Raw genomic sequence first — 20462 nt, 5'->3', positions numbered from 1 at the left:
TCCATTTGTTGTTTTAGACGACTGAGATTTCTCTTGGTGTTATAAATCCACATGGTATCCCTAAATGCTAGTATGCCGTGTGCAATTTGATCTCTTTCTTACTTGAAAAGTGTTGAAAAACTCACATAGTCAGACACTAATGCATACGAGGATGCTCAAGGTGGTTGTTTGTTCCATTAGGTGTCTGGAATTAATTATGGTCTATACATTATTTCCTGGTATGTTTCCAGTTAGAGGAGTATGAAGAACTTGTTTGAAATTCAAGATCTCCCCCTTTTGGAGAAACCTTGTCTTTCTTTTTGGGGACAGGACCTGCACATCCAAATATGTATCTTTTAGAGGATACTGTAGCAGAGTATAGTATTAGTGGATCAAGAATTTCTCTTGAAAGCTGTTGCCAGCCTCTCAAACATGTCCATTATGTAAGTAAATTAGTGCCCCGGAATGCAGTTTTGTGACCAGAATTGAGCCATAGGGTGGTATTCATGTATATGCAGAAATTAGTATGTCCCATTCAGACCCTCAAAATAGCAGGTTAAGTTGGTCTTAAGCAGTGTATAAGCCTTGTGCTGGCCCTCTGCTCAGGGATGGATTTCACTTTCACTTGATTTCATGATCACTTGGGACTGGCTGTTCAAGTGTTTCCGTCAGAGGCTATGGAGATTTACCAGGTGATCTACTGGATCCCAAACCTGCTTTTAAGGTATAAATAAATGTCAACACCCATAAAACTCCACACACAAAAAAGGAAAAAAAGCTCAGTCAGTAGTAGCTATTATTAATACCTATCATGGTGGTGATGGATTTTATTTTTATGTAAAATATAACTAAAATGCTGTGCTGTCCGCTGGAGCAGGGCTTCTTCCTCTTTGCTCCACTCTACATTGAGGAACTGGAGCAGAAATTATCCTGTGAGGCAGGCAGCAGAGAGATAACATGCATCTTTTCATTGTGCTCAGGGATTGAGAACCCTACAGTCCAGCCTTTGAAAAGCCTCCTGTCCATATATTCAAAAGCACTTGCAAGGTGTTAAGACTTAGTGGTGCTTTACTTATAATTGCTCTCTTGCCTGTCCCTTTTGGGTATTGTAAATTTCTTTCATTTACTGTTCAAATGATCTCAGGAACAACTCACCTGCAAGAGCACTTTATAGCCCAAGAAAGAATCACGCAGAGGAACAATTATCAATAAATAAAACAGACTGGACAGTTTTAAATTATTACTGGTGGAAGAAAAAAAATACTTATTGTTGCTGTACATCAGAAAACCCCATTTGATTGTTTTAAAGCACATTTACTAAGAAATGAAGAGTAATTAAATGCTTTTAAAATTTCAAAAAGGGGCAATACATTGAGGTTTAAAAATCTATTAAGCGTGTTTTAAACCAGCTGAGAAATTCAGATCTGGTATTAGCAGGTGTAACTCATTGTGTCAAGTCAGTGGAGTTTTGCCGGCTTACACCAGGTCTGAATCTGTCAAAATCCATTGACTTTAATAGAAGGAGTTGTACCTGTTTATACTAGATCTTTGTTTGTATCTGTGTGTGTGTAATTGCAAGATGGTCAGGAATGGCTCTAAGGAACTGTTCCTTCACAGTAAATAATATTGATATAGAAAGATGCATTTTCCTCTTAGAATAAAATGGCTTTGAGTAAGGTGACATAAATAGAAGTTTTGAAAAGAAACCTGCTCAGATACATTCAACCAGAATGACTCCAAAGAAGCAATCACTGATTTCCAGGGTGAATAGTACTTCATACATAAATTATATATAAAACTCATTGTTGCATATTTTCCACAACATTTTTACTGATTCTGATAATCATAATTCAGTCATGTAGGCCTGTTTGGTAGTTCTGTTCCCCAGTAATTATGCATTTTATTCCCATGCTTTTCTCTCAAGAAACTAATTTTAAAATAAGAGGGAGGTAAAGAACTGTTCAGAATTTTAGTGGTAAAAAATTCAAATTGTTTTGTGAAGTTTATCAATGATTTTTGACCAACATCACCAAATTTTATGAATGTGCCATCATTTTGTAATTGTTTTAGTAACTTTGTGAAAGCTCCTCTAAAAGCTGGATTTTGTAATGATTCATAAAAGCCATTCATCTGTAGACAGCACTATTCCCTTTAAATCAACCAGGCTTCAGTGTTGGAGATGTCACTGTGATGTTACAGAGGCCGTTTGAATAATATGTAAAGACAAATTCCTAAACTCCAAAACCTTATAATTAAGGATTTCCTGGCACTTTTAGAAAGAGCAGTGGTGTTTGCCCAATGTCCTGATCAAATTCCAATTTGGGTAGTTATATTCTGCTATTACAATCTACTTATATTTTTCCTGCCACCTAAATTTAGTATGTACTACTTCTTCATTTCAAGTGTTGTACTGCACTGTTAAAAATAGTCATGTTCCACCCTAGAGATGCTTGCATTTCAGCGGTTAGTGAAATGATTCCTACATATTAACAATGACTGCACTTATTTGGCCGTTGGTTAACTGATGGCTAGTCATATCCCCCACACTTATATGCTGTGAGTTGCTCCTGTGCTTATCCCATGACCCATATTTCCCGAATTTCAGGTCTGTTCAGAACTCTTTTGAAAAACGGTGCTGTAATTATATTTAGCCATCTATATTTCATGTTGCAAAGTGCCTTGGGATTCCTTCAAGTTGAAAGGGTCTGTGTGAGCATGAGAGAGTTTTCTAAGTCTGAAAGTAGTCTTGGAGTTTGTTTGCATATTTTCACAGTATAGCTGAAGAGCTTTTAGTTTGCATCTCAAGAACTTTCTTTCAAGTATTAAATGGTGCAGCTGGAAAGAGACAATCAAGTAACGGGGCCCTGTAAAACAAAACTGTCCTGAGAGGTAAGCCATGGTACCTACTTTCACCATGGCAAACCAAGCTGCTCTTACATTGTCTTGCTTGCATCTTCTCTGAACAGTTTCCACATCACCCCTTGCTGTGTAACTGCACACCAGTCCCTTTGGTTAGGGTCTTATTAAGTATCAGTTATAAGAGTTGAACAAAATCAACTTTTCAAGATCTATAATAGCTATTGCAGTAGTTACTATCTGCAAATGAAGATATCAGTCGGTGCAAGCTTAGTGACTGATTCTATTCAGCTGCTCTAAGGTGTAAGAAGGGGGAGAGGAGAGCAAAATAAACCACTAGCCTTCTTGTCTCCTTGCACAATGGCAGAATGTAGTCCCAATCCCTGGGTTCCTCTGCCCATTTACCAACCACTGGAGCTGGGAGGTTCACAAGGAGGAGTATGCTGCATCCCCTGCAGGAATACAGAAGAAGGCACAGTCTCCCAGTTTGCAGGGGTGCAGCAATTCTGCACAGCCCCTACCAATGGCCAGTATCTAAAAGGTACAGTAAACTGCTGTAAACTGAATAGAAAACCTAATAGTTCTGCCCACTATGCTCATCCTTGCCCATGCATAGGCAATGGAATTTGCAGATTATCGTAGCCTAACTATTGACGTTTATTAGAGAGACAAGGTGGGTGAGGTAATATCTTTTATTGGGCCAACTTCTGTTGGTGAGAGGGACAAGCATTTGAGCTACACGGAGCTCTTCTTCAGGCTGGAGAAGGACCTCGATGAAGATATCTGAGTCGCTTGAAATCTTGCCTCTTCACCAATAAAAATGGCCCAAGAAAAGATGTTACCTTACCCCTTGTTTCTCTAATATCCTCGGACAAATGTGGCTACAACAACACTGCAGATACCTAAGCTTATGTCAGTAGGCCAAATTCTACTCCAGTTTATATCCCATGCAACTCCATCAAAGTGAATGGCATTGTAAGTGGTGTAATTACAAAATTTGGTTCCTTATCTCTTTACCTGTTGTGAAACCCCTGGCCAAATGCCTCAGAGTCAAGTAGTTTTGGTGGGAAATGCTGTTCTGCATAAGCCACATGACATGCTCCTGTTATGGTTGCTGTCATTTGTATAGCACAGGGTTTAGTCTTATTTCTTTTTCATTTTGCAGAAGACACTAGTTTGGGGAGTTCCTTTCTTGACTTTAACCTGATCATTCTTACCTTTTGATTTTGTTCTCACAAGAATTAAGTTCATTTCACTCTCTCACCAAGTCAAGAAAGACATTCCTACTTGCCATAGTTCACTGCCTTCTTTTCCCCCTTACAGTTAATTAAAATTGTGAAACTCCTTTTTGAAATACTCCCGCACATGCATGCAAACAAACAGAATGCGAATAAGAACAAAACCTATATAATATAACAATCTGGCAAAAGTTTTCTTCTTAATGTTGACAGGTCTGTGCTTAACCTTCCTCTATTGAGTGAAAACTTTAGGGCACATGGCTTAAATGCATGCAAGAACACAGTGCAGAAAGCAGAATGTATCCTCCAGGCCCTCCCTTCTGTTCCAAGCAGAAGGGTGAAATTTGCAGTATTTCTTCAGTTCTGACTCAGGTGCTACTTCCATTTTGGTCAAACTGGAGTTGTCTGGCAGATAAGGGACTAGAGGAAAAGTATGTTTTCTTTCTTTAACTTGTCCTGAAATCGACAAAAAACAAAAACAAACCAACCTTTTCCTCAAAAAGTGGTTCTGAAAAGGGTGAGGGAAATAGTAATTTGGCACAAAATGAAATCTATATTTTAATAATGTAAAGGCAATGATGCAAACTGACATCTACCCAGAAATTCAAAAGCAAGGCTGTGGTACTTTTCATTCCTGATGCTATGAGATAAGAATGGAAAAACATGCTTAACTGTGTATTTCCTGGATTTTATTGGTTGCTGTCACACTAATTAATTAAACATATGGTACTTTGTGATAGTAAATGCAGGCAGGTTCCTATGTTTCAACTTCCATCTCATCTTTAGAAACCAAAATCCTCTCTGAGTGCCAGTGAATATGCATAGGAATAAAAAATCTGATTCCCTTGCCCTACCCCCACAGCTCCTCCTGCCACATACAGATTTGGAACACAACTGCAGTCCTTGGATGGCTTAGGTACAAAGTTTACTCAGTCAAAATATCCCATGGTTTTGATGCCTGACAGAATAAGCATATGGACCTTGAAGCAACAGAATGTGAAACTGGATCCTTGGCACCAGATCCTGTTGTAAATGTCACTGTGGCTACTTTTATGTAATGTTACATTACACACAACATTTGTCTTATATAAAAGGCAGAATGTAGGGAAGGAATACGAATTTGCTTTAGTAGTTTAGCATTCTAAATAGGTGTGTGGTTAGGTAGGTTTCAGAAAGCTATATATCAAATGCATGTCTGCATATCAAGTATCCTGGGACTTTTTCACATCCACACAGCATTAATCTGTTTTTTTTTTTTAAGTAGTTTTTGGGATTTTCAAGACTATGAAGATATTTGAAGTGATGCCATAGATATTTATTATGGAGCCTTCTTCCCACAGGCCTAGGGTCCCCTCCACATTCTTTTTGGTGCTGAAGGTTGTGTGTTAAACATGAAAAGTTCAAAAAATTAGAAATTGATTCCAGAGCTCACGCTGATGGAGAACTTAATAAAGAATAATTTATTCACCAGCTTCCACCTGTTTTTCTGTTTGTGGACCATCTACAAATGGATTGTGACTTTCTCCTGTGTGTTTCTTTCTGAAATCATTCAGTCATATTTTTCACACATTTCATTTATACTATGGCTTTCTATTCTAAATTTAGTGCCTGAAATTTGAAATGACATATGGCATTGTCTTTATTTCCTTGTTCAATGAGTAACTCATAATCTAGTTTCTTGTGTAGATTTTCATGGAACATGAATTTAAAATTGATTCTGAGAGTTTGAGCATGCAAGCTCAAAATTCATCTTGAAGGAGCATTAAAACTAGTAAAATATTCATAGAATGTTATCAAAGAAAACTTGTTTAAGATTTTGAACTAATATTAGTCAGTGTATTTGCATTATTAACCAAGGACACACTCCTAGCTAGTGGTGAGCACGCCAGCCCAAAGTAGAAAAAAATTATTTAAAATTAAGCTGAAGTTAATGAGACTATTAACCTCTTTAAAGCTAAGCACATACTTCAGCATTTTGGTGATCTGAGCTGGAGAGCACTGTGCAGAATCAAGCCCAAGTTCTAACCAGAACCTTTAATGGCTGTACCTATCTAACGTACCTGGAGGACATGCCAGAGCTATTCCAGGCAACAGAAAGTCTAACCGTGTCATTCCATATAACATTAAATAGAGCAGGCTGTCATTTATCATCAGAAATTTTAAAAAAGGCCCCCTGCATTTCCCAAGAAAATGTGTTGTTAATGACAGACACACAACCCCCCACCCTGAAACCTCCAAAACTTTTGTTTTTTGAAAACCATTCTCAGTTTTTAAAAAAGTCAGTTTGGTAAATTTTGGGTTTTGAATAAAAATTTCAATTTTCAGAAAGTATTTTGGGTTTTCAGTTTCCAGGTGGGGGGAGCGCGTGGTTATGAAATTTCTACCAAAATGAAAATGGCCCATGAAAATGTTTGGTTTTGATCAAAAAGCCATTTTTTGTCTTAAAACGTTTTTTCACCAAAACCATTCTTTTTTTTAACTGGCAGGAATACTGATCATCATCAGGAGACATAATCACTCTCCCAGATCCCAGGCAAACAGGAGAATGGGCTAAGCTGCAGCATCCCTTGAGGTGCTACTTCCTGTGGCCTCGCATTCCTATCCAACCGCTCAGATAGGGTGGTGATGGGATGGGACCAGGACTTCCCCACAGCTTTGTACTTCCCCAAGGAGAGATTATGATTGTCCCTGGCACAAGAGTGTAGAGAAGGTTCTGTGGGTCTTCCCATTTTAGCACACCTGTGCCAGGGCCAGAGACAATCAGGCCTTTAAAGTCCATCTGTTGTGCTACTTGTTTAATTCGTATTAACAGCTAAAGGTCATTAGTTAGGCGGATATTTTTTACAATGGTAAAAAAAGTAGCTGTACAAAATGTGCTAAGATTTAAATAACTGGAATTATGCTTTTTATATTTTTAATTTGAAATTGGGGTCTCTCCCACTCTTTGTCTGGCACTTGAGACCTGATCCAAAGCCCAGTGCAAAGACTCCCACTGTCTTCAGTGAGTTTTAGATCAGGCCCTTGATGTTTTTTTTCCAGCTTGCAAAATTACATCTACCTGCTACTTCGATAGCTAGCAGCTAGGCAGCATAAAAAGTTATTTCCCCTAATCCTGAATGCATCATTTCCGCTCCGTACGCAAACTATGCCAGCCTGAGATTGGGGATTCAGAACTTCAAAAAATGATATTGACTTTATGGACCAGCCCTAGCTGTAGAGTATTTCTGTTCCTTTGCTTTGTGCAAGTTTGCCAAGGAACTTAAAACAGCTGAATCTTGTCTTCCATAGCAGTGTGTCTGAACAGTGTCTTTTTCTTTCTGTAGATTACAACACAAGTGAACAAAAGCAAGCCTGTAAAAAACATGAACTTTATGTGAGTTTCCGTGACTTGGGATGGCAGGTATGGATACCAACGCTCTTTCCTATCAGTGCTAATTTCTATAATCTCTTTTACAATCTGCCATCTGTTGTAGAGGGATTTTCCCTGGTGGTAACTGGTGCTGCACTGAAGAGGCAAGAATTCTCAAAGTGCACTTGGTAATGATGTGTGATCCTATATGCAATCCTTTGATAGCAGTTATAGAGCGATTCATGTTTACAGCCCACTGAGCCCTGTGGGAAAATAGCTGATGAGTCTGTGAGAGAAATATCCCAGGCATAAATAGTTTTATAGCCCTGATAAATTAATAGGTTTTACTAGGGATAGGCCCTAACCGTTACTCCAGATCTGAACACCCTGTGCACACTGGTGGTGGTGGGGTTTGAATCTGCATCAGAATACTGCCACTCAACCCTCTTTCAATATTTGATCAAACCAAAATCCCAGGTCTGAACACCCCTAAACTTCATAGCTGCTGGAACTAGGAGTGCTGGGAGTGCTGCCGCACCCCTTGGCTTGAAGTGGTTTCCATCATTTTCAGGGTTTACAGTTTGGTTGAATGGCTCTCAGAACCCCCATTATACAAATTGTTCCAGCGCCCCGGCTAAATTGTGGAGTATTTGAAATCCAGATCCAGATTTGGCTTGAGTCTCTTTCTAGTTCCTGCACTTGCTGTGTAATGACAGATGAGAATTATACCATCTGGGTTTGGAGCCCTGTGGAAGCAGAGCTTTCAGCCCCTACAAGGTGTTCTGAATCACTCAACGGCAACCCCTTTATGCAGTCGTAGTTTAATGGAAAAGATGGTGCCTATGGGGCCATGAAAGCAAGGTAAGGCAACAAAAGACAGAGGCTTTGCTGGGTTCTTCCAGGGAAGCAACAGCTGTTTGCGAAGGAAATATTTTATTAAGGAAATAATGGGAAGGCCATCAGCAACTGATTTCGATAACACACTTCAGGTTTCCATGTGTACTTAAATTCCCTCTGCAATATCAATTTAATACAGAATTCATTTTTGCTTCCTAGATGTGTAGAACTGTGGTGCGCTCTTAAACAGTTGCAACATTATACCCCAGAGGTGGTTTCATTTCAGTGATGGTTGATGTGATTCCTATAAATAATATAAAACACTCATGTTAAAACTAAAGTGTTCATTGTTCGGTATAGTCAGGATGTAATCCCTAAATATGAGCTGTGGCATATACTTAATTGCCTCTAATACCGTACTTGGTCTTAGCTATAAGGCCAGAAAGAATCAACTGGCTAACGTTTTCAAATTGGCTTATGTTAGGGCCCTAAATTCATATTTAAGCGCATAAACAGAAGTTGAGTGGGTAATATGGATATAGATATTTAACTGTAGGCACCCAAGTTTTAAATTTTTGGCCATTGTTCTTAGGGTTATGTCAACTGCCTCCAATGTTAGCCATAAAGGGGATTAAAGTACTGGAAACACCACTAAAAAGGCAAAAAAACTGACAAGGAGGATTGAACTCAAGCAGCATTAGCTTCTTTTGACTCAGCAGAAGTTCCTTTATGTGGTTTAAAGGAGAGTCACTCTGTGGCATCATTCCCACCAAAGCCATTAACGTTAATTCCTTTGTTTTCCTGCTCAGTCTGGCAGTCTCCTTGGAGGGTGGAGAGGCCAGCCTAGGGCAAGAAAGAACTGGACTCATGGCTCATGTGGTGGGATTGTGATGAGGATCTGAGTAGGAATGTGGACATAGCAACTCTTGCACAAATGCCTCTGCCTTCTATGGTGTCCCTATACTATTTGTATGTGGTTCATGGCGCAGCTATAGGACTAGCATTTCAAGGACCCTTCCAGCTCCATAAGCAACAGGCCCTGGCACCCTCAACATTCTTTGGAAACTCTCTAGCTTCTAGATATCTGTCTTAGTTATTTATAGTGCTCCTATTATTGTAGTATCTGAGAGTTTTAACCTCACAAAATCCCTGTCAGGTAATATACTACTGTTGTTCCCATTTTACAAATGGGGAACTGAGGCACAGAGAGGGTAAGTGACTTGCTCAAGGTCACACAGTAAGTCTGTGGCAGAGCAGGGACTTGACTGCAAGTTTCCCAATTCCTAAGCAAGTGCCTGTCTTCTGGACCATCCTTCCTCACTACATGCGTGTTCAGAGTTTTCCAAGTACTTGTTCTCCCATAGATTATTTCCACAACAGGGCCCATCATTTGTAAGGGACTTTGAGATCATGGGCAAAGCAAGGTGTCACAGAAATGTAAAATATTATTATTTCATGAAAATGTTGCAGCTTGTTTAGCTCAGATTTCTCTAAATACATATTTATAAAAAGAATAGATAATCTCATAATGCAAGCACCTAACCAAGTATAACCATTCAAAAATGGATCCGTGAAACTAATGGTGAATGGGACTACAATGAAAATTGGGTTAACCCCCAAAATATGTGCTTAATGCTCCCCCCTGCCTCCCCACCTCAGCTGGGCCATGGGGGAATTCAGCCAAGAAAAATTCTCTAACTAAACTTTTAAAAATACCTTTTTCTTTCTGTGAAAAATTATCTGCTTTATGGTTTGGTGAAGACCCCCAAAGTTGATCATTCTGTGACATCACTAATGCCACCATCCTCCATGCAACTCCTGAGACCATAAATACTTTTAGTCTCAAACAAATCATCGGGATTAATGACACTGGATATGTCAGAGAATGATACATTTGGGATGCTTTTAGTGAACCAGAAATAACTTGAGAATTCATAGGTGCTGGAACTAAGGGTGCAGGGGGTGCCACAGCACTCCCCAGAATGAAGTGGCTTCCATTATATACCAGTTCAATGCTCTCAGCACCCGCACTGTACAAATTGTTCCAGCACCCCTGTGAGAATTTCAAAGTGGGAGGAAAAGTATTTTAAAGGCTAGTTTCAATGTATTTCTTTGCTAAATTCCCTCACCGGTTGGTTAGTTGGGGGTATTCAGTACATAGTTCTAGGTTTAACTCAATTTTCATCTTGATTGGGGGTATTCAGTGCATAGTTCTAGGTTTAACTCAATTTTCATCTTGATTTTGAAGGAAAAGGGATTTGGACATTTTTTTCCCCCCAAAATATTGTATTTCTGTATATGCCTTATTCAGTCATCCTGGATCCAAATTAGAATGACAGTGATACAGTTTTCAATTGATTGAATTGGGAAGGATTGAGAGTGTTTGTGTTTGTTATTATTTACTTTGCTTGTGGTTTTATTTTTCAGGATTGGATAATCGCACCAGAGGGTTACGCTGCATTCTACTGTGATGGAGAATGCTCCTTTCCACTCAACGCCCACATGAATGCTACAAACCATGCCATAGTTCAGACTCTGGTATGTCTGTGTCATAAATATTTTGTAACATGCAAATAACTTGGGACAGGGAGCTATGTCTTCCTCTCAGTTTATTATTATTGGTTTGCGGTTAATTTTATTGGATTTGGATTAATTTTGTTTAAATTACACCCTTGTACAAAAGCATTCGTGATTGCAATAGCTAGTGGATGAAATGCCCAGAAAGCCCTGTTTTATATATTTACATTCGGTTTCTGACCCAGTAATGCATGAAAAAGACTGTGTCACAGGTTCTGGTGATGCAGAGGCGGATTAAGGTTTCATAGGGCCCTGGGGCAGAGCAAGTGGGGGCCCCTCCTCACCCCTTCCATCTCTACTCCCTCCCCCATTCTGCTCCTTCTGTCTGCGGCCCTGCCCACAGCCCCACCCTATTCTGCCCCTTCCCACGGCCCTGCCCCATTCCACCCCCTCCCCGCTGCGGCCCCATGACTGGAAAAGCTCTGTCCTCTCCCTCCCCCAGCCACACGCCTGGGGCAGCAGCAGCGAGTGAGAGCTGCCCCAGCCCTGAGGCCGTGGCAGGGAACTAGAGCTCCTCCAGTCCTGGGGCTGCAGCCAAGATCAGGGCACAGGGGCTTCCCCCACCTCACCTGGCATTCCTGCCAGGGAACAAGGTTGGGGTGCCCATTTTGGGGGTTCCCCCAATTGGCCAGGGCCCCGTTGACCCAGTGGCTAATCTGCTGCTGTGCTGATGTAAAGCAAAGAGGGGCTTCCTTCCTGCTTCCAAGTGTTTTATGCAGCTTTTGAACTTCCTCATCAACATTCACAGTACAGTCTCTGGTAACTTTGACCTGTGCTGCACAGCAGCTCTCGATTTTCAGCTGTTATCGGAAAAGCCTCAATCAGTTGACTGGGCTGAAAAATACCTTTTCATCTAAGATGTGTGAGTTGATGCAGTTGCAAGCAAGAAGTGTGCTGTGTGCCTGGCTACCAGTTATGGTTAGAAATATAGTACCATTTGGATTTGATTCTCCGCGTGGTGCAGCTGAAGTGGGAAGAGCCTTACAGCCGCCTTTCCAACTCTCCCAGTCCTGGTTCTAGCTGGGGGTCAAGCCAGCCCCCCACACAAGATGGACTGCCACAGGATGTTCTGACTTACATTTGCTGGAACAGTCCCCTAGGAAAGCTTCGGTGGGAGCTACTGGGTGCTCAGCAATTCACAAAACTAGGGAACTTATTTATGTGCCTAAATATGGACATAGGCGTCCAATGTTAGGCTCTTATTTTTCATTTACATCAGCTGAGGATACAACCCGTGCTCTGCACAACATAGAAAATTAAAAGACAGACCGATGAATGACAGGGGAAATGGCTTCAATGGACAAGCAGGTGATTGGGATCATGGGAGGCACATTTCTTGTTAGTTCCATTTTTAACAAGCACTAAATGTGCCTCTTCTCCTCCCACCATTCAATCCCCTCACCCCCAGCAGTCCCCAACTACAGAGCCAATGACCTTATATCCTTCCATCCCAACATTCAAGCCAGCAAGATCCTATACAGAGAGGCAGAAGGGACAGGAGGAGGGGAGGGAGTCAAAGGTGGAAATAAGCAACGGGCGGTGGGAAAGGGATTCATTTGGAGAGGGAAATTAATGCTCTTTGGCAAGAACTAAGGCAATGCACATACGTGATGATGAAGAAAAGCATATTTACAATAATAAACTGTTGTTTCTCTTCAGCTATTATGGCAAAGATTGCCTAGAAAAGTTGCCAAGCTTCAGTGAGACCTTAGATTACAGTTTCTCTCATGCAACTATCTGTCATGCAAGATAAAACATAGCAGTCCAACTTTCATGTGTGCACCTAGCTTTTACTGAAATCCCCCATAGCTAGTTTCTTAAGGGCAGGGGGTTCAAATTGTACTGCACACACATTCTATTGGGCAGCCAAATATCCATGGGGCTAATTGAATTTTAAGTGCACATAAATTAGCTGGCCAGCCACTTTATGTGCACTTAAAAGTACAAAAGTGTTCAGCAGTAGCCAAACACTTTGTTTGAAATTAAATCTAAATAATCTGTATACTCAAGGTGTTCACACAGCGAGAGTTCGGGAAACAATTATTCATACACTCTCCCCCAATCCAAATGTAATCAATTCCTGTCCATGGTGATTGCACCATTCTGAAAAAGCAGCTTTGTTTTGGGACGAGATTGTTCCTTGAAACCCTTCCAAATATAACTGACTGTTTTGGTTCGTTTTGTAACAATCTTTGGTCCAGCACATCTTCATTTCCACGTGGGGCTAAGCTGCTTTTTCGAAGGTGTATCCATAGGAGTCAAAAAAGTGCTTGAGTAGAGCTAACTCTGCTCCCACTGACATCTGTGGGTAAACTCCTATTGACTTCAGAGGAAGCAGAGTTAGGCCAATGCCAAATGCTTTCGAAAATTCCACCCTAATAATACTTGTTTAAACCTTTAAAAAGTGAATACTCACTCCAGTACAAATACTAGTATCAGTATTATTAGAGATTGTAAAATTTGAATCAGGATATTGCACATTGAAAGTATGGCTGTGTTCAGATACAGGGGTTGGCTTTGGTACCATCTCTAGTTACTATTTCCATTTTGTAGATGGGGAAAGTAAGGCAGAATGATTAAGTGGCTTGACCAGGGTCACAGATGCAGTCAGTTTCAGAGCCAAAATTCATGAGCAGGAGTTCCTTGCTTCCAATCCTGCATTTAATCCTGCTGGTCAAGCTGCCACTCTCGCTGCTGAACTGTCAAACCTGCTCCCCTTCTCTGTCCTATAGTGGTGGGAGGCCAAATTAGCTGCTTAAAAGAGGAGCTGGCTCACTGGCAGGCAGCCGGGGAGTAGCTTGTGGAGACACTAGCTTCTTCAGCAGCAGGAGTGGCATCCCTAAAATATCACAGAACTCAAAAGCTAGGGGGTTCAAAGGCTCAGGAGGCTGACCCTGGATGGCTCTGAGTAGAGATTGTAGGCACAGTAGAGATAAAATCACTGCGGCAAATTCCAAATCCTCATGACTAACTTACATTTTCAAAACTATCTTTACAGTAGAATAGGCAAGAAATGTATTTAGTGAAAGCCAAATTTAGCCCAAACATCCACACGGGGTTCCCAGAATTGGGATGCTGGTGGCTGTGGGCTTGATAGAATCCAGAGGCTGGCTCTGGGTGAACATCTGCTTAGAAGGAGGACAATTTTTTTTCTCCAATATTTTGCTTGTCATTAGTTAATCAGTTTTGAAATGTGTGTGTCTTTACATCCTTACTAAACTGCTACTTTGGGATTTATTATTGCTCATTTTGAAAGATCTTCTCATGGTAACAGTTACATAAAAATCACTTCCTGATAGACTGTTATTGGTCTGGCAAAGACCATAGGCTTATATTACTGCTAGAAAGATGGCTATAACAGATTTTAAAAGACTTCGCATACAAATGAAATCCATTACTGCTGAAGTCTTCATCCGTACTGTAATAGTCTCTTACCTTCTATATCACAGCTCCCTTCTCTCTGGCCTCCCCAGTCTCCAGCTATCCAGCCGTGTAGAATATCACTTCCAACTTTTTTGGAAGGATAGAGAAAGTATGTTTAGTTGCCCTTATTTTCAGTTATTTTCACGATATCTCCATTCATTTTGAGATGCTGCTCAAAATAACCTCTCTTTTATTTAGCATTCCATTGGAATACCGCAGCCTACCTCAGAGAATACCCTCTCTTTACCCTTCCCTGCATCTGACACCCAACTTTTAGCTTGATTCTGCTCCCCTTGACAAAATTGACATTGACTTCAGTGGAATCACTGATGCCAAGGCAATAGAAACCTTAAAAGAACCATGTTCTTAGAATCTTCATGGAATCCAGACATTCTGTGTGAGAGCTTTCGCCTCTACATTTACTGTATGGAACAAACTTCCTTTCCCCCTCCCCATTGAGGCTCTGATTCAGGAAGACAGTTTAGTAACTAAAGTCAGGGACTTAAGCACATGCTCAAATTCTGTCCTGAATAGTGCTGGTATTAACCACATGTTTAAGAGCTTTCCTTAACCAGGACCTATCTCCATTTCTTTTTCAAATCTCATCTGAAAACCAATTTTCTCTCTTGGCTATTCCTCCTAATTTATCCCTCCATCTGCTATTATTGTATAACTCTATTATGTAAATCAGTAGAGCATTCTGGAAGTGAGTTTTGTATGAAAGTTGCTAAATGAAAGAAAGCGGAAACTACAGAACTCTGCAAATTGAATAGAAGTGTTTTCCATAGATTTGCCATTACACCTTTCTATTTGGATATATAAGCAATTTCGCTCTCTCTCTCTCTCTCTTTCAGGTTCACTTGATGTTCCCTGATCATGTACCTAAGCCATGCTGTGCACCTACAAAACTGAATGCAATCTCAGTGCTCTACTTTGATGACAGCTCCAATGTTATTTTGAAAAAATACAGAAATATGGTGGTGCGTTCGTGTGGCTGCCACTAGAATAAAAAACAAGAAAAAAATCAAGCCCAGTGTTTGTTCAGAATTGTAATCAAGTCAAAATGCAATTCTTGCTAGTGAAAAGGCATCCCTAAACTTATTCCATTTCATGTCATCTCTCAGTTAATGTACAGTAATGTATATAGTAGCTTTTATTTATTTAAAGGTATATCGTTTCTTTTCTATGGGTGAAATTTCAAAACAGTTTATTTTATGGGTCACCTTACTATGTCGGAGAACCTCCCAAGCTGGTTTGCAATCAATCTCACTGAGACCTTTTTCTGTCCATTTCAACATTTTAAAGTAAGACCTTTGTATAGTTTTTTTTTTTTAAGTTAGAAAGCCCAGAACTCCTGTGATTGTTTTATGTTGTTAAAGGAAATTGAATACATTTGGTTATGTTGTGCAAATGAAATATATACTGGGATATTTATTTAGAAAAGGCACTAAAAAAAGAAACTGAAGAAAAAATCCTTGGTGAAACACAATTTTTCTTTTAGAAGTTCTAGTCCATTAGACAAATTGAAATGTTGAACCATGTTTAAATAAACAAACAGTCGGTAGAACATAGAAGCTGAAAGACTGCACATAATTGTTATAGCTATTTTCTTTAACAGAATCGGTGTAACTGGAGGAACATGTTACGTCTTGGCTTGTGGAATTTTGCAAAAGGCTCAAAGCTTCAGGAATTCTGTGGAGAGAGGCTTTAGTCTGTGCCTAGAGCTTTCCAAGTTAACGCTAAAACCTTGTAGTACAACGTTCTTTCCTCCGATAAATTGTCAGTTTGTTATCTATAACACTACGGCAGCCGATTTTTTTTCATGTTGAATAACAACCCTCTCCTCCCCCCCCCCCCCCCCCAAAAACAAAAGAACCCTCCACACTCACCTGAGCTCCCTTACCATATGGGCAAGAATTAATATGTGTGTGCAATGTGTAAAAGATTAAAATCTGGAAGGAATTTGTTTTCTTTAGCTTCCTTTTCTTGCTGGGTTTGATAATTGGTGCACAGTAAGGCATTTAGGAACATTGGAATTGCCATACGTAGTCAGATTTGTGGTCAGTCTAGTACAGTGTCCTGTCTCTGACAGTGGCCAACAGCAGGTGCTTTAGATGAAGGTGAAATAAATCTTATACGGCAGTTTTTAGGATAATCTCTGTGCACAGTAGGTCCTCTCCTAATCTCTAATCTTACTATCTCTTCCAAAACTTGTTTGCAGTAACTATTATATTCTGGATATTTCTGTTTTACCCTATAAATGTCAAATCCCTTTTATTGTCTTGCTAAGTTTTTTGCCTCAATTACATTTTCTGGCAGTGAGTTCTGCAGTTGAATTACACATTGTGTGAAAAAGTAATTCCATTTATCAGTTTTCAGTTTACCAGCTTTTAATTTCATTGAATATCCCCATGTTGTTATGGGAGAATAGAAGGTCCTGATTTCCCGTCTCTACAACCAGTCATCATTTTATATAGTTTTGTTGGGAATTGCCTCAGTAGACATATTGCTATATTAGAGTGTTATTTAAAATGAATAGAACACGCCCATTTCTTATGCCTTAGAGAATCTTTTCATTTAAATCCTGATTTCTATGGTTATTTAATGCACATTCCACAAAACACAGACTATTGCAGAATAATATAATCAGGTGTGTGTGTGTGTTTTGCAGAAACTAATTTATTTTATCTCACTGTCGGAATATTGTCTTAAATTGTTAAACATACACTTAACTTTTTGAAAAATTAAACAGGGTGGTTTTTTTTTAAGTCATAGCATTTTCTCCAAACATTACATTTCAATTATTATTTTATACTTTATGTACCTCCATAACTATGTCTAATTGCAGTTCATGTACAATAAGGTATATTAATAAAGTTTCGTCAATGAATTGCTGTTTGGGGACCACTTAGATAATGAACGTTAAACTGCATGGGGGATACTTTCAGAAAAGTTATGGGTTTGTTTATGAATCGGGTAGATGGTTATGATGTTTTGAATTCAATTTATTCTAAATAAAATGTAATGGAAACTGAATTTGGTGTACATTAAGTAATATATTTTTGAATAATGGTGTACTATTTTGAGAATAAGAAACTGAAAATTATATTATTCTTTAAAATGTGCTGTTGGAATATGTTTCTATATTTTAAGATCTAATAAACCTGTAATACTAATTTGCTCTGCTATGCTTTTTGATTCTGAGCCATGTTATACTGGAAAGTCAAGTTCATGTTCTTTAAAAGCTAGAACAAAAGAGAATGGCCATTACTGAGGATAGTGTTTGCTGAATTTTGTGTCTTAATACTGTCATGTGTTGCAAAATGGCTTTCATTTTGTTGCTTTAAAGACATAATTATTATTTGAACCATGTACAGTATTAATCACAGTTTTACAACTCTCTAAGCTACTAAAACAGCAATTGAAGTCAAAATATAGCAGAAACAAGGAAGGATGGGGAAAAATATGCTCTGGAAATTCCTTCCTAGTCCTTCCTCTGTTTGAGAGGAGAGGCAATTGGCATTACTGTTTTCACAGACTCCAAATAAATGCATACATATACCTTTGGGTTTTAAAACACACATGTTCAACCACACCTTTTCCCATAGTACTTGATGTAACACTTTCCACATGTCTGTCTTTTCAAAAATACTAAGTAAATGTCTAAGGTCATTCCATTTCCATTCAGGATTCATAAGAGAGTATGTTCCCATTTTAATCAGTTTTACTTTCTTCATCATCCTGAGAGACTGAAAAAAACAGCGGGTACCTAATAAGCCTAATGAGCTAAAAACAAAAAGAGAGAACATATATATTTTCTCTTAAAATGTATGGGCCAGATCCTCAGCTGGTGTCAATCAATGTATTTTCAATGACTTCAATAGAGCCAATTGCCACTTATACTCTTAGGGCAGGTCTACACTTAAAAAGCTGCAACAGCGCAGCTGCACCCCTGTACCGCTTCAGTGAAGACAGTCCTTTGCCAATGGGAGAGCTTCTCCCATCAGCATGGTTAATTCACTTCCATCAGAGCTAGTAGCTATGTCAAAAGGAAAAGCCTTCCCGTCAACATAGCACTGTCTACACCAGGGGGTAGGTTGGTATAACTGTGTCACTCAGGATTGTGGATTTTTCACACACCCTGAGCGACACAGGTATTCTGATGTAAGTTTCTAGTGTAGACTGGGCCTCAATCCTTATCTTATTCATAATGTTAATACCATGGACGGTGCGTGAACCGCTGGATGGGGAGGCTAGCCTCCAGCCTTGCTCTTTCCACCTGAGCCACCGCCCCTTCCATCCCCCCTGCCGGAGTCCAGAGCCCCTCTTCACTGTGGCCACTGGCCCCTGCCCCAGGCTAGTCCCGCCCAGCCCCAGAGCACCAGGAGGGCAGGCAGCCGATGTCTTCCCCCTCCCCTCCAAGCCTTGGAGCACTAGAAGGGCGGGCAGGACAGGCCATTGCCCAGGAGGACTGGAGCCACATGCAGAGTGGGTTGGGGAGGCCTGGGGGTGGAGCATGGGCAGGGCCACACCTGGCTGTTTGGGGAGGCACAGCCTAAGATATCTGCCACCCATGGTTAATATCATTGTTATAAAATCTCAGCTAGAATCAAGCTACTACCATACATTTCTAGTACACATTACTTACTTTTCTTTTTTAGCCCTACTCATCTAAGTCAGGGTCGGAACTGGCCCTCTGAGTGCATATTTAACACTTCTATTGTGGTAGCACCTGGAAGCCAAAGAGGTTGGGACCCCATTGTGCTAAGCACTGTATAAACTAGAGTAAATAACAGTCCTTGCCCCTCCCCAAATGTTGTTACCTTGATGATTGTGTTATAGCCGCTACCTTGGTAGGTTGTCAGCCACGTTCTATTTGGAATCTAACATTCCTTTCCACTTGCAATAGAGGTAACGGGGCATTTTTTAAAAATATATTTCTTCTGTTCCATTTTCCTTTCCCTGAGTTCTTTTGTAACAGCTACGTAATTAATTTTCTTTGATTCAGGAAGCTTGTAAGATATTGACAATAAGGTTTTTGTCCTTTATTCATAAGTCTCTGAATTGTTGATCCAAATAAAGCATTTTGGGTGCTGTGAGATTCTCTAACAGTTCAAAATATGGATCCCTTGAATCCAGGCTTTTGTCAATAAAGTTCTTTGCAATTAGTACTGACTTTCTTGTTCACACATTGGTCTGTGCATATCAAGAGTTTGATATATTGTACTTGTCCCTGGTATATTATAGAGGCTTCTCTGTGATTGCTGCATTACATCTGTAAACACATGCCCTGTAAACAGCAATCTTCTTCAAATAGTGTCCCCAGGGGTGCTCCAGTAGAGGTGTGCTTGCTTCCCTGCACTGCCGTTTGGAGAACTTTAAAACAGTGTCCATTTGGCCCGCACATGTGCTGTCCCTGCCTCATGCTCTGCCACATTGCTAACCAGCATGCATGGCCAAACCCCCCTCAGTTCCTTCTCAACCACCCCGGCTAGAGACTGAGCTATTAACAGTCCATTCATTGGATCATTATCTCTCTCTTAGCACTTCAATAGTTAGTTAGTCCTTTTTCTCTTAGTTGTAGAGCTTGCGGGGGAGGGAAAACTTCTTTCCCCCTTTGTCTGAGGTTGCCTCAGCAGACAATACATTTGGTTCACTGAGCTTTAAGAGGTGCCTCTCATGCAAGTAGGCCATCCCTGTAATGGATAAGCATTCCTGCTGTATCTGGTGCCTCTGGGAAAACCACATTTCCTAAAAGTGTGGTCTCTGCCAAGTTCAGATCTTGGAAGGACAGAGAACTGAGACTAAAACTCCTTCTCATGGAGGCAGCTCTTCAGCCTTCCCTGGACCTGCACCAGGAGTCACCAGATGGCACCTCTAAACCTCCAGAGGAGATCATGGAGAAAAAGGAAGGCAGATTCGAAGAAGTCATCACAGCATAGACCAATATCTCTTCCTCCTCTCCAGACAAGGCAGTTATGCCCTCACCACCATCCCTAGCTGATGACTTCAGGCTGTTTCAAGATCTAGCTAAAAGGGTGGCAGACACACTGCAGATACCCTTGAGGAGGTAAAAAACACACATAGTAAACTCTTGGATATCTTTCACTCCTCCTATTCCTCCAGAATAGCCTGCCCCATCAGCGAAGCCCTTCTGGACTCAGCCAAACTTATATGGCAAGCCCTAAGATTGGTCATGCCCA

The 20462-nt window shown here is 40.3% G+C and overlaps 1 protein-coding gene across 1 annotated transcript in view; it reads left to right on the top strand.

Moving 5' to 3' along the window:
- Positions 1-17371, top strand: part of BMP5 (bone morphogenetic protein 5) — a 72969-nt gene extending 55598 nt beyond the window's left edge. Inside the window, exons 5-7 of the mRNA XM_084624606.1 lie at positions 7397-7473; positions 10687-10797; positions 15114-17371. Of these exons, the coding sequence (XP_084480732.1) occupies positions 7397-7473; positions 10687-10797; positions 15114-15263 (338 nt within the window). The 3' untranslated portion in view covers positions 15264-17371. The remainder of the gene's footprint in view (positions 1-7396; positions 7474-10686; positions 10798-15113) is intronic.
- The last annotated feature ends 3091 nt before the right edge of the window (positions 17372-20462 follow it).

Source organism: Lepidochelys olivacea, assembly GCF_965140295.1.
Source record: "Lepidochelys olivacea isolate rLepOli2 genome assembly, chromosome: 3".
Classification (NCBI taxonomy): Eukaryota; Metazoa; Chordata; order Testudines; family Cheloniidae; genus Lepidochelys; species Lepidochelys olivacea.
This window is presented reverse-complemented; position numbering and strand designations above follow the sequence as displayed.